General features: G+C 31.7%; 1 protein-coding gene and 1 non-coding gene across 2 annotated transcripts; one reads left to right on the top strand and one right to left on the bottom strand.

Annotated features, from left to right (window-relative positions):
- The first annotated feature begins 17 nt into the window (after positions 1-17).
- TRNAA-CGC (transfer RNA alanine (anticodon CGC)) lies at positions 18-89 on the top strand. Its single transcript has one exon. It is a non-coding gene; the product is annotated as a tRNA-Ala (tRNA).
- A 267-nt stretch (positions 90-356) lies between these two features.
- On the bottom strand, positions 357-12,293 carry Spag1 (Spag1 axonemal dynein assembly factor). The gene is made up of 10 exons (XM_011064759.2): positions 10,586-12,293; positions 9,909-10,185; positions 9,369-9,582; positions 8,968-9,129; positions 8,513-8,640; positions 8,158-8,261; positions 6,890-7,811; positions 6,588-6,708; positions 3,947-4,117; positions 357-3,325 (listed from the first exon to the last, which is right to left on the bottom strand). The coding sequence occupies exons 1-10, from the start codon at positions 10,744-10,746 to the stop codon at positions 3,246-3,248; spliced, it is 2,340 nt and encodes a 779-aa protein (XP_011063061.1). The 5' UTR covers positions 10,747-12,293; the 3' UTR covers positions 357-3,245.
- Positions 12,294-12,418: the final 125 nt, after the last annotated feature.

Raw genomic sequence — 12,418 nt, 5'->3', positions numbered from 1 at the left:
AGAAAAGTTTATCAAATGGGGGTGTAACTCAGTGGTAGAGTGTCTGCTTCGCATGCTGAAAGTCCTGGGTTCAAATCCCAGCTCCTCCAAGCTTTTTTTTTTTGAAATTTTTAACATATATGCTTAATATGTACACAGCACATATAATTGTAAACTTGTCTGTTTTATTACAAAAATTGTCTAACATCATAAATATTTTTTGTCCTCTTTCCCTCATTAGTCGGTTTATATATCATGATTGAAGATTACGAAAGGTCATTATCAACATATTTAATTGCATTTATTTGTTATTAAAAATTACCATTTACTTTGTTATATATAAATAATATTAATACAATATTAATTACATTTAATAATAATCATAATTTAATAATCGAAATAACATCAGTTATAAAAAAACTACAAGTTATATGCGAATTCGATTAAAACTAGAAATACTATAACAGAGTAATTTGGCCACGAAATCCTAAACTTTTGATTAATCCATTATTTTTGTCAATTTCAGCTTTTATGTAGATAGAGCAGACTAAACTGAGTATCGATTTTCTAACTTTTATGGTGAAAATGTGAGCTATCTCACATCGCGTGATTCCCTAATTTTCATCATGATGCAATTGTAAAATGATAGAGGACTTTTTGACTTAATTTAGTCCGCTCTATTTACACAAAAGCGCTTGGCAAAAAATTACGGGACATCCTATATTGTATATATCTTTCTTTTTCATTTTTATTTGGACAAAATTGCTCGTAGCCAAGTAGTATTTATATAATATATCCAATGTGAAAGTTACAAAAATGAGCGAATTTATTGAATATTTGTAATTTTATTGGTTATTTAATAAATTTGCTCACTTTTGTAATTTTCAATTCTGAACTCGTTTCAAGATACAGTGTATTGAACTCAGACTTTGTTATAAGTCTAATTAAAATGAATTTCTCGCACCCGCGCCGCGAGAGAAATGTGAAGTTAGTCAAATCATGAAATTTTACGTTTTTATTTTAGTGTTGTTTTTCTCGCATTGTAAATTGTTAAACTCGAGTGAAGTACTGTATATTATAATTCACTTATGTTATCGATATCAGTGCCGTTAACAATTATGATCGCGTTCAACAGATTCAATTGTTGCTGAGCGGACCCGTGAATGCTCGTTGTCATTAGATGATCTAAAAGAATACATCAACAGCAGCGAGCGCTCATGGATTTGCTCCGCAATAGTTGAATCTGCTGAACACTACTTATGTTAACGATCAGTACTGTTATTAATGTTTTTATAAATTCTTCCAGATCTAAAATGCTGATTGGATAATCTAAAAGAATACACCAATAACAGCGAATGCTCACTCAACTGTTGAGTCCGCTGAACTCACCCATCTTGATCGTGAGAAAAATATCTTTTTTCGCGCACAAGGAAACGCGCGTAATACATTTTGGGATCCTCGCGAATGCGAATTTCAGTCTATCAGAAATCATGTATTGTGGAATACACAGTTTCTGATAGGAAATTCTTATTTTCTATTCCCTATTTCTTATTCCTTCCATTATGCGCAGCTTCTCATAATTTGTGACCATCGAGCGACCGGGGTGTCGCGGTAGAATTTCGTTTCGCTTCGCATTTTCGAATCTCGTCCAGGATACCGACGTCGTCATCCCATGTGTGTCTCACAGAACATGTACGTGTGCCTTCAATGTCGCCTACGACGGAACGACCTGTGGAGAATGTACCATCCATAACCGGCATGACGAAGGTGGCGAGAATAATTTTGGAACGGATGGTGACGTCAGCGAAACGTGGCAGACGCCAACCGGACTGGCCCTGTAATGCCTTCAGCACACTAGTGCGATATTCGTCGCGCGCGACACGCGATATTCAATGAGTGTATAGCTTTATCGATATTCTCATTCTAAAGGTATACTGTCATTGGATGTGATTAAATCAGTGTACAATAGCTTTAATATGCATCAGTGCTTCCAGTCGAATTCGTCATAATGAGAAGAACTATGAATACGGGTAATAAACTTTCCTTGACCAAACAAGAAGCCTTATTAGCTTCCTTTTCTCAAGGGAGGTTTCCTCGAGGAGGAGGTGCAGTTTTCATAACCAAGCAAACCTCCAAATTTATTTTGTTTCACACCAGTCTTTTTACTTTCGATAGCTTTTAATTTAGATCTGTCGCATCGATAATTATTTTTGATAGCTTTTTTTTTATATTTTATATTATGATATGCTGCCTTCAGTTAGATTACTAAAATCCTTAAAATATTTCTTCTTTCGGGAAGGCAGACTTGAGATCAGTTTATAAAACAAGGAGGCCTTGAAGAATCGAAGAATCCTTCATGGAGGTTTCCTCCATCCTTAAAATAAGGAAGGACTATGAATACGAGTGTTAATTTCAATCGATGAAGTTGACCAATCATCGGTTGTACAAGTTGTCTATTGGTCAATTTCACTGGTAAGACTTAGGACTACCAATTACCGACTCATTGTAGAATCAGCAAAGAGTTGTGCCTCCGGCACACCAGCGCGCGACACGTGATATCCAATGACAGTATAGTTTAGAATAAGAATACACACAGACAATATACTTTAGAATAAGAATATCGGTAAAGCTGTACACTCATTGGATATCGCGTATCGCGCGCGACGAACATCGTGCTGGTGTGCTGGAGACATTAATTGTGAGTTGTGAAACTAGGCTTTATAGGCAGATTATAAGTAAAAATTCAATTGAATCTCACTTGTCAGAATGCAAAAGAAATGCGCATTCAATTGAGTTATGACACACAAGTGAAAATTATCCGAGAATTGGTGTAAATGGAAAGCAACTAATGTATCAAATTTGCACGTTTTGTCTTTTTTTTTTGTTAAAATCAAATTATTCAGGATTAATGTATGTGTACATATAGATATTCGATGCTTTAACGCAATTTTCAAGTAACATAGATTTAACATAATTGTGCAGAAAATCGCCGCTTGTCGTCTACCGATATATTCTGCTCATTGTGAGTGTTCTACATTTATATTTCTGGAGTGCGCTCCGTTTCATGATATATTATTTTATTCTTTTTAATATTCAGTGAACAACAAAAATAAAGTGTACAAAAATATAATGCGTATCATGCATGAAACGAAACGCACTCCTGTTTGCAATGTATCAAATTTGCATTCCGTCCTTTTTGTTAAATAATCAAATTATTCAAGATTAATGTGTATTTATATAGGTATTCGATGACGCTAACGCGGTCTTCAAGTAACATAGATCTGACGTAATTGCGAGACCTTGGGTGAATTCTCCTTTTCCAGGAAACGTAATATATTTCCCAGGGCTGTAAAACGAACGCAAATTTTAGATACTTATATCATATTTACATAAATATATCTAAATATCTATTTAGAAACTGACATTTATGTGACTATTTAAATAGACGTGTCATATTTAAGCTTCCATTTACAATTTTTTTGACGAAATTTCATTTTCCAATTTCTCCGAAATGAAGGATGAATTAAATAAAGATTTTAACATTTGATTAAAAACAAATATTTGGTAATTTAATAGAGATATTAAAAAGTAATTTTGAATTTTTCGACATTTTTTTAAAGCTTAGAACAATAAAAAAAATTTGGACTAGAAAAAAAGAGATTTGCCAACGAAGAGTTAAATATATACTTATACTTTTAAAAATAATTCTGATCAAACTGTGATTGATACGATAAATTGTTTAACAAATGGAAAAAAGATTAAATTAGGAACAAGAATTATATAATCAGAAATTTTGCTTTAAGTTCGTAATTCTGACAGTTAATTAAGTTAATCATCGATTAAATTAATTAGAGGTTTATCCAAATCGTAGGAATTTAGTCAGCTAGATTTGTAAAAATAATTGTCTCGCGTTTAATTTGATAAAAAATGACAATAGTAAATATCATTGTAACGTCATTGTTTTTACCTTTTTTATCCCCAGAATCCATGAACATACTGATAATGGAGAACCGACTTAATCGGCTCAGAGAGTACAACAGATTCGCAAGCAATTCCGTGTCTTTCGGCGTACAAAATTGTTGATCCAAGCAACGCAAAATGAGACTGAACATCGCTGCATCTAATTTGTTGCCTATAACTGCAGATTAAAATTATTTTTTGAATTCAGACCTATTTTAAGACTATGCATATATATTAGACAATACATTGAGATGTAAGATTATAAAATTAAAGAGTAGAATTCGATCAATTAAATAATTTTAATCTTAATTTTAATCTTAATTTATTTTGTTCTGATTATTTAAATTCTAATATCTATTTTTTATGTAAATTTTCAATGCGTAGGGGAGACTGGGGACAAAAGTAATAAAAAGACAATAGTAACATCGTTAATATTTCTTGAACTATAATAGATATGTATATGCAGCTGCATGATAAAATTCTGTAGACAGCATTGAATCATTCGTTACATGCTGATTCTCGCGGAATGTGCATGAGTGCAGGAGCAGAAATTACTTTTTTCATGCATCAAGTAAATTTTATTGCATACATAAAATCTAAAAATTTTTTTTCTTTATAACGAAGGTATAATGTATTATTTTAATATATTTCATTGATTATCTGTGTTCATGGTTTACACATTTGAGTTGATTTTTATCTAGGTTTTTATTTAAAAAATTTATTATAAATTATAAAATACCATTACAGGACAATAATAGCCTCGATCCTTGAGGTCAGTTGTAACATTATAATTGTCCCCGAACTTACTTGATTTTATTTTAGCATTATTTTGTACAATGTTATTTATACTTTTCTTCATAGAATATTGTTAACAAGAAAATGCAAGACATGAGAGAAAAATTATATACAAGAAATGTCTTTATACAAATAGACATTTAAAGAGGTTATCCTATATAAAGAACCAGTTATCCATTTATGCAGCTGCAAGAAAAAGTATGACTTATGTAGTTGTATTATGTACTTCTGGCAAATGTGATACATTTGTCCCCCTTTACTGTTACAATCATCCACGGGATGGAGACAGTTGTAACAAAATTCCTCATAGTCTTTAAACATAACTTTTTTCTAGTTACATAAAAAAATTAAACCACAGAAAATTTTGTAGCTGAATAAATTCTATATCTAAAGATACATTTTTTAAAATGTAATTATATTTTAACTGTTATAACATTTTAAAGTCAAAAACTTTTGTCCCTGGTTTCTCTTAATCTGATACAGATTTTAAATGCTTTGAAATTCATGTCGAAATCGGAGATAATTTTCTTTAATTTTATATTCCATATAAGATGGAACATTTGAAGAATTACATATGTATAAAATATTAAAATGTATATAAGTATATTAAATTATATAGCATATATAAAATTATAAATAAAATTCTGTTCTAAATTGTATGCGAATTATGAGTTATAAAATAAATTTGTCTAAAGTGTAAAATATATTATTATTATTATATTATAAAAATAATTTGATATATATAATTATTTAATTAATAACACAACAATATTTTAAGCGACTATATGTATGATTAGCGAGCAAATTAATATAAGGTTGTATTGAATATGAACTAAATTCTGAACGAAGATTTTGAAAAAGATTCTGTGAAGTTGAAACGTTAATCAACATTGTAATTAAGAGAAAATAGATAGCAATTTTACACCTTTATAATTTGCTCGTATATATAGACGCTTAAAATATTTTTGTGTTTCTAAGCAAAAAAACAGTGATATTGCTTTTGTTTATTCATTATTTAATGTTTCATTTAATATATAAAACGTAGACTACATTGAAAAAATGCATGTAATTTAAATGTTAATTTTAATGTAATTTAAAAATGCGTGAAAATTACAAGTTTATGACTGGAAAATTACCTAAATCCGAGTGAAAATTTTTCCAGATTTTTAAAATTAAAAATACATATTAATAATTTTACATTTATGTGATTATTGTAGCTAATCAGAATTTGTATGCTCAAAATGCATCAAAAAAAAAGATGAGCGAGGCAAAGAGGCTGCTTGCTTTTATATTTTACATTTTGTATGTGAAATTCGATGTTCAATGGAATTCCAAAAATACATATTGTATGTGAAATTAATATAATCTGTAATTTTGCATGTTGTAATAATATATAATGTAATGATTATGTTAGTAAGATCGGAAAAGATTCATTATGATCATATAAATATTTTTTTCAATGAGCGTGCGTTCCTGTACATTTACGTTTAATACACGTATAAAAATTAGTATCTGAAGTTATATATGAGACGGACATGGAAACGGAAATTACACGTTTTTATAGAGGCCTAACATTCTATGATTATACTGTACGTGTGCTCCTACCGCGAAACGTTATGTTGTATGTAAAATTCCATGTTCAATGGAACCTCGAAAATACATATTGCATGTGAAATTAATATAATCTGTAATTTTCCATGTAAGTTGCAATATTATATGATTATGTTGGGTCGAAAAAAAACCTAACATAATCATGTAACTTTACATAAATATTTTTTTCAATGTAGACTAAACCACCATAATCAATAGTATTAGTATCAATATTGTGATAAATATTATTTAGTAAAATTTACTTTTATTCATGTCCTCGTGTGCTATATATCGCAAAAGTTTTGCGTGCAACTCTAGATTAACATCATCCTTCAGAGATTGCCATAGACGTAAAAATTCGTAAGGAGATTCGATGTTCAGTTTCTGAAACGGATTACATGAAATATTTTTTATTTCTCATTTTCTTTTAATTTTGTCTTTTACTTCATATTTTTTATTAGTATGATTTTTATATGATTTTTGTATGATTTTTGCATAATTTTTAGCAAGTTAAATTTCTTTGCAATTGTTTGAAAATACTGTGTTTTGAAATCTGAAATCATACCTGAAGATCCATTCCCAATTTGTTTTCTATTTTACACTCGTTAATAATAATTTTGTTTGACGTACTCGTTTTAGTCTTGCTTTCCTTTTCAGAAGTTAGCTTTTTATTCTTATCTGTACTTGATTTTTTATTTAACAGCATATCATTCTCCTCTTTTGTATTTTTTTTTATTTTCATCCTTACTTCATTACCGCTAGTTATCTTTGATTTCTCATACTTATCAGCCTGAATTTGACTGGACTTTGAGTTTGTTTCAGTCTTGCTCTCTCTTTCGAGGAAGATTGATTCCTTATTTTTATTCATATATAATTTCTTTGTTGCATTTTTTTCTTCTACCGGACTCATTTCTTTTTTTGCTTCTTTCTTCACTTTGCCAAAGTCGGCAGGTTCCGTCGATTTCTCATACGCTTCGTCGCTCGGAAGTTCTTCAATGATAACTGTAGATGGTTTCGTTTTATTCATAGGCGACGATACACACGAAAAGATAGACTTCTCCAATCTATTCTTTGCGCCACGCAGTCCGGGAAATGACTCGCGTGAAATCGTGAAAATATCCTCGCTCTCGGGGTCTTGCGATCTCGTCGTTTTATTCTTGGCGCCGAAATTCCTCGCAACAGGTGATAATTTATCACCGCTCGATGAATCGCGTGTTGTTTTCTCGTTGCTTTTATTTGCCACGGTATCCGCTACCGCTGCTGCTACTGTCGTCGCTTTGTTGCTCTTGGTTTCCACGCAGTAACTCGCTTTTAAATGCGGTTTCGTTGCAATACTTCGCGACGATCCTGGCGCTCTGTCGCAATAACATATATCGCTGTTAACACTCAGTTTCGAATACTCGATGCTATTTGCTTTCACAGTTCTCTTCGTTTTTATATGCTCGCTCTTGTTTTCGTCATCGTTCATATTTTCTTCGATCTTCATCCTGGATTGGAATAGAATAGTTATAATTCTACATCCTGAATTAGAATTAGAATAGTTATAATTTATTCCTACAATTAATATAGACCACATCTATTAATCACATATTAATCATAATTAATTTAATGATCACATCTTTTTATGAAATGTCATAATTTTAACTGCAATTACAAATAAGTATTGTAAGTATAATAATAATAATAATAATAATAATAATAATAATAATATCGTAATACCTTGAGACTTTAAAATTTATCAATTTAAATTTATTCGCTAAAAGTTGTAATATATGATACTAGATTGTTTATTATTATCATCAATAATACTGAAATTAAAAATTGAATTTCTACCTTATTTTCTTCGACTTGCATGGCTTTTTCAACTTGTTTACACAGGATATTGCTGTTTTATTAGTTGGCTCTAATTTTAAAACAGCTTCGTAATCTGCCAGAGCCTATATAAAATAATATATTAGTTAATTGTACACAAGATTTATGAAATATTACTTAAGATTATTCTACATAAGTCGCAAACGCAAAAAATAGTTCGCAATGCTTGCCGTGAGAACAAATTAAAAGTGTCAATGATATTATTGACTGCTTCTCATTGGCTGATTGCGAACTACGTTTTGCTTATATGACTTATATAGAATAATTATTATAAATCAATATGTTATGTGTGCAATCTGGTGTGCAATTTTTATACCTCGTACGTTTTTTCTAGATGCTCCAGAGATAGTGCTCGACGAAGGAGCGCTTTGATATTTCTGTAATCCATAGTGAGTACGGTGTTGCAGTCATTAAGCGCGTCCTCATAATGCTGCAGCTTTATAACTGAACGCAATATATGGCTCATTGGGATCTTATTATGCAACACAAAATTTTGCGATATTTTGACGAATTTTGAATTGAAACAGCACAAAATATCTTACTTTGCTACTACTATTACTACTACTAATAATAATCATATGATCTTTAATTTTTCAATTTAACTTTTTCATCATTTTCAAATGATTCATCTCGAATAATTCATTGAAGATTTACATTTTGTAAAAAAAATATAAGAACTTGAATATCTTTAACTGTTTTGTCATATAATCGCGTATGATTATTAATTTACTGTAATCAGAATGAAAAAAGCAAAAGAATAAATTTTCTTACATGTCATAGCACGATTGTTGTAGGCATTTAGATTCGAGTCTAGGTCGATGCTAGCGTTATAATGCCGAAGAGCTTCCTCGTAATCAGCCGCTCTGAAGGCTTCATTCCCTTTTTCTCTTTCTTGTTCCGCCATTACGTTAATTTCCGTACCAGTTAATGAAGCTAATAATAGATTAGGAGATTTAGTAAATCTAATTTAAGAGGGATCAGGATCCAATTTTGATTAAAATTAATAGGTGATCGAGATTATAAATTCTATGAAAATTAATGAGAGAAACTAAATGTACTAAATGAACTGTCTGGAGCACTCTGTGAATTTACTCTGTGAATTTAGTCAGACAGCTCTTTACTCTCTTAATTAACCGTCGTGACATTTTAAAGACGTTACTTTATGAACATACGTTTACCAACTGTCGTCTTATATGTCATTTTATTCATTTTATCTAGTTCTTTTCGCTGTTCCTGGATTCTCTTCATTTCGGCCTGTCGTTGCTCGTCTTGCAGGTCTATCCTGTTTATTTCTGTGTCAACGTCATATTTATCCCAAGCTCCATAATCACACGAGGCAATTCGTTTGGGTTTGCATTTTTTCTCATTGATATTCGTCTTTTTAACCTTAAAACACGACATATGACTTAAGGCATTAAACAATTCTTATACATTTTTTTCTACAAGCAAGCCTAGTAAATATAAAAGTCTATTAAGAGTTTAGTTTTGTATCAATTAGTAATTTCTTGCAATTTAGAAATAGTTAATTGATTTTGACTTTAAGAATTAATTAATTGATTAATAAGAAAATACATATAACAATATATATCATAAGATACGAATTTGAAGAGGCATTAATATTTCAAATTATTGCAATTTTAAAGCAAGAGACGCTTAAGACAATGTCTTAACAAAATGTATATCCCTGTACTTTGATTATTATATCGATATACTTTTGTAGTATTCGTTTTTATCTGTCGAATTTCTGGCTGTAGACAGGGTTCGTTGGTAAGGATAGCTTTCCCCTCGTCCAAATCTTTCTCACGAGATTGCATCTCGCACGTCCAATTGCTGATGTCGTCGTCGATTTCCTGCTGTTCGTTCGCATTTAACATATTTCGCCTCAAAACTGGCTCCGCCTTCCTCAAAAGAGCGCTTGTCGGTTTAATCCTAGCGAGACGCTCCTCCGCGTGCTTCGTCAAATCTGGATAGTCTCCCTCTTCCCCAGAACTAGTATTAAAACCGCATGTGGAGAAGTTTATGACGAATCGTTAATAAACGTGCCGGAAAATAACAGGTTTAATGGCATTTTAACCAGTAGGATTGCAAATCTCACTAATGATTAGCACAAAAATTAAAAATTGTCAGGACGTACTATAATTACCATAATGTACCGAGGATTAGTTGAGAGGTACTCAAAATAAGAAGCGTTAAGATATTAATAATATTTTGCATAAGGAGGGTGGTCTAAGAAGCGCCAGGCTTTGCAAACCTGATTGGCAGACGTGTAGAAAATTTTTTAACGCATCAAGAGTGCAAGATAAAATAATAATAAACGATAGTAATCAATTAACGTCAACATAAACGTTGTTTCTTCGCTCTGGAGTTTCCGGCGTTTCAAGAAACTCACCGTAAGATGAGAACGATTCGCTCCAGTGTTTTCCCATCGGTGCATTGCGATATGAATTCGTACGAGACATTTTCCACCGGTATGTTGTATCTCTCGAGCAGAGTTTTTTTCTCAGGTCTTTCCACGATGCTAATTATATCCGTCTCCTTTTCGTTGCCCATGATAATGAACGCGAAAGTGGGGAGAACGATCCGAAGATTACACTGCGAATAGGTTACCTTCTAGGCTCCACGCGTTTGACAGAGGCAATGGTTGAGTAGCGGTTGAGTAGAGATCGAACCGGATTTTTTGAATTCTCCAAGAGTGCATGCCAATTACCTCGAATTACTACTCTGATCTCGTGACTCTGACGTCGTTGATGGTTGTCTTCGCTGACGCGCCCTTTTGATTCATCAAGTTACCACGGATACATAAGTTGTTGATTTTCTGCGCAACTTGGACCTTCCTAACGATCAATAATACCTGAGATATACATAAATTTCCACGAAGAAGAACGCTGAAAGATTGCATGTCGTGCGTCTTTGAATCTTAAAAATCTTTTCTCAAATATTAATATTAGGATCAGATTTATTTAAATTTTCGCAAGAAAAAGCTTTATCTAGAACTTTTGCTAAATTATTCGCTTACATTTGCCGAACAAAATTTTTAAAAATTCTTAAAAAAGATGCTCTTATAGTCCCATATTTCTCTCGACGGATTTCTATTGTACACGGAAAGAACAGTTCTGTTGAAGTATTTAAAAATTTAGGTACAGATACAGATTTGGAAATGTGATTTTTCACGAGGTAATATTTTTCGCAATAAATTTATTAACAGTTTCAATATATTAATATTTTTATAATATGATGCTTGATGGTAACATCAAATTATTAAATTGCTTGTCAATTTAATTCACGATTACTAGAGTAGTTTTAATTGCGTTTATAGTCCGGAAAAACAATTCGGCGCGCAGTTCTAAAAAGACTACATGGTATATACAAGTACATATATAGTGTATATTAATAATTCAAGATTGAATTATTTAAAGCAATGAAGATCCAGCTTCGATCGTACAGGCATACTAAAACAGAAGATTCTTAAAAATGTGATTTTATTACGTCATCAAAATAATTATGTAGAGTATTTAAGTGATGACAATGTGTTAATGCTGCAAAAAGTCAATTTAGTAATTAATTTGAGTGCTCTACATAATTATTTTCAGATCTGTAGCTGAATTTTTAGATACTTTGGGAAAAACTTTCCTAAAATTTTGCAAGAAGTTTATAGTCCGGAAAAACAATTCGGCGCGCAGTTCTAAAAAGACTACATGGTATATATACAAGTACATATATAGTGTATATTAATAATTCAAGATTGAATTATTTAAAGCAATGAAGATCCAGCTTCGATCGTACAGGCATACTAAAACAGAAGATTCTTAAAAATGTGATTTTATTACGTCATCAAAATAATTATGTAGAATATTTGCGTGATGACAATGTGTTAATGCTGCAAAAAGTCAACAATTTAGTAACAATTAATTTGAGTGCTCTACATAATTATTTTCAGATCTGTAGCTGAATTTTTAGATACTTTGGGAAAAAACCTTCCTAAAATTTTGCAAGAAGTTATAATGAAAGAAGTTTTAATACGCGTATCCGTATCACAATCCTGCGAAGAACGGTGAAGTCTAGCAACGCGTCTAACAAGGATAAACTCGCATTTCCACCTTCGTCGGCGCCGCGCCGTGCCCGAGAGGAGTATTCTTCTCCCCTTTTTCCGACGCAACCTCCTCCTCTCGCGTACACGCGCGCACGCTTGCTTGCCTGTTAACACGGCAGTTGGCTCGCAACC

Source organism: Acromyrmex echinatior, chromosome 9 (genome assembly GCF_024713525.1).
Source record: "Acromyrmex echinatior isolate Ae372 chromosome 9, ASM2471352v2, whole genome shotgun sequence".
Lineage (NCBI taxonomy): Eukaryota > Metazoa > Arthropoda > Insecta > Hymenoptera > Formicidae > Acromyrmex > Acromyrmex echinatior.
Note: the sequence above shows the minus strand (reverse complement) of the source record. Positions and strands in the feature narration are given on the sequence as shown.

Coding starts and splice junctions, on each gene's coding strand:
- Spag1 (XM_011064759.2), bottom strand. CDS start 10,746: ATGGGCAACGAAAAGGAGACGGATATAATTAGCATCGTGGAAAGACCT. Junction 10,186..10,585: donor CGAATCGTTCTCATCTTACG/GTGAGTTTCTTG, acceptor TTTTAATACTAG/TTCTGGGGAAGAGGGAGACT. Junction 9,583..9,908: donor TAAAAACGAATACTACAAAA/GTATATCGATAT, acceptor TCGTGTTTTAAG/GTTAAAAAGACGAATATCAA.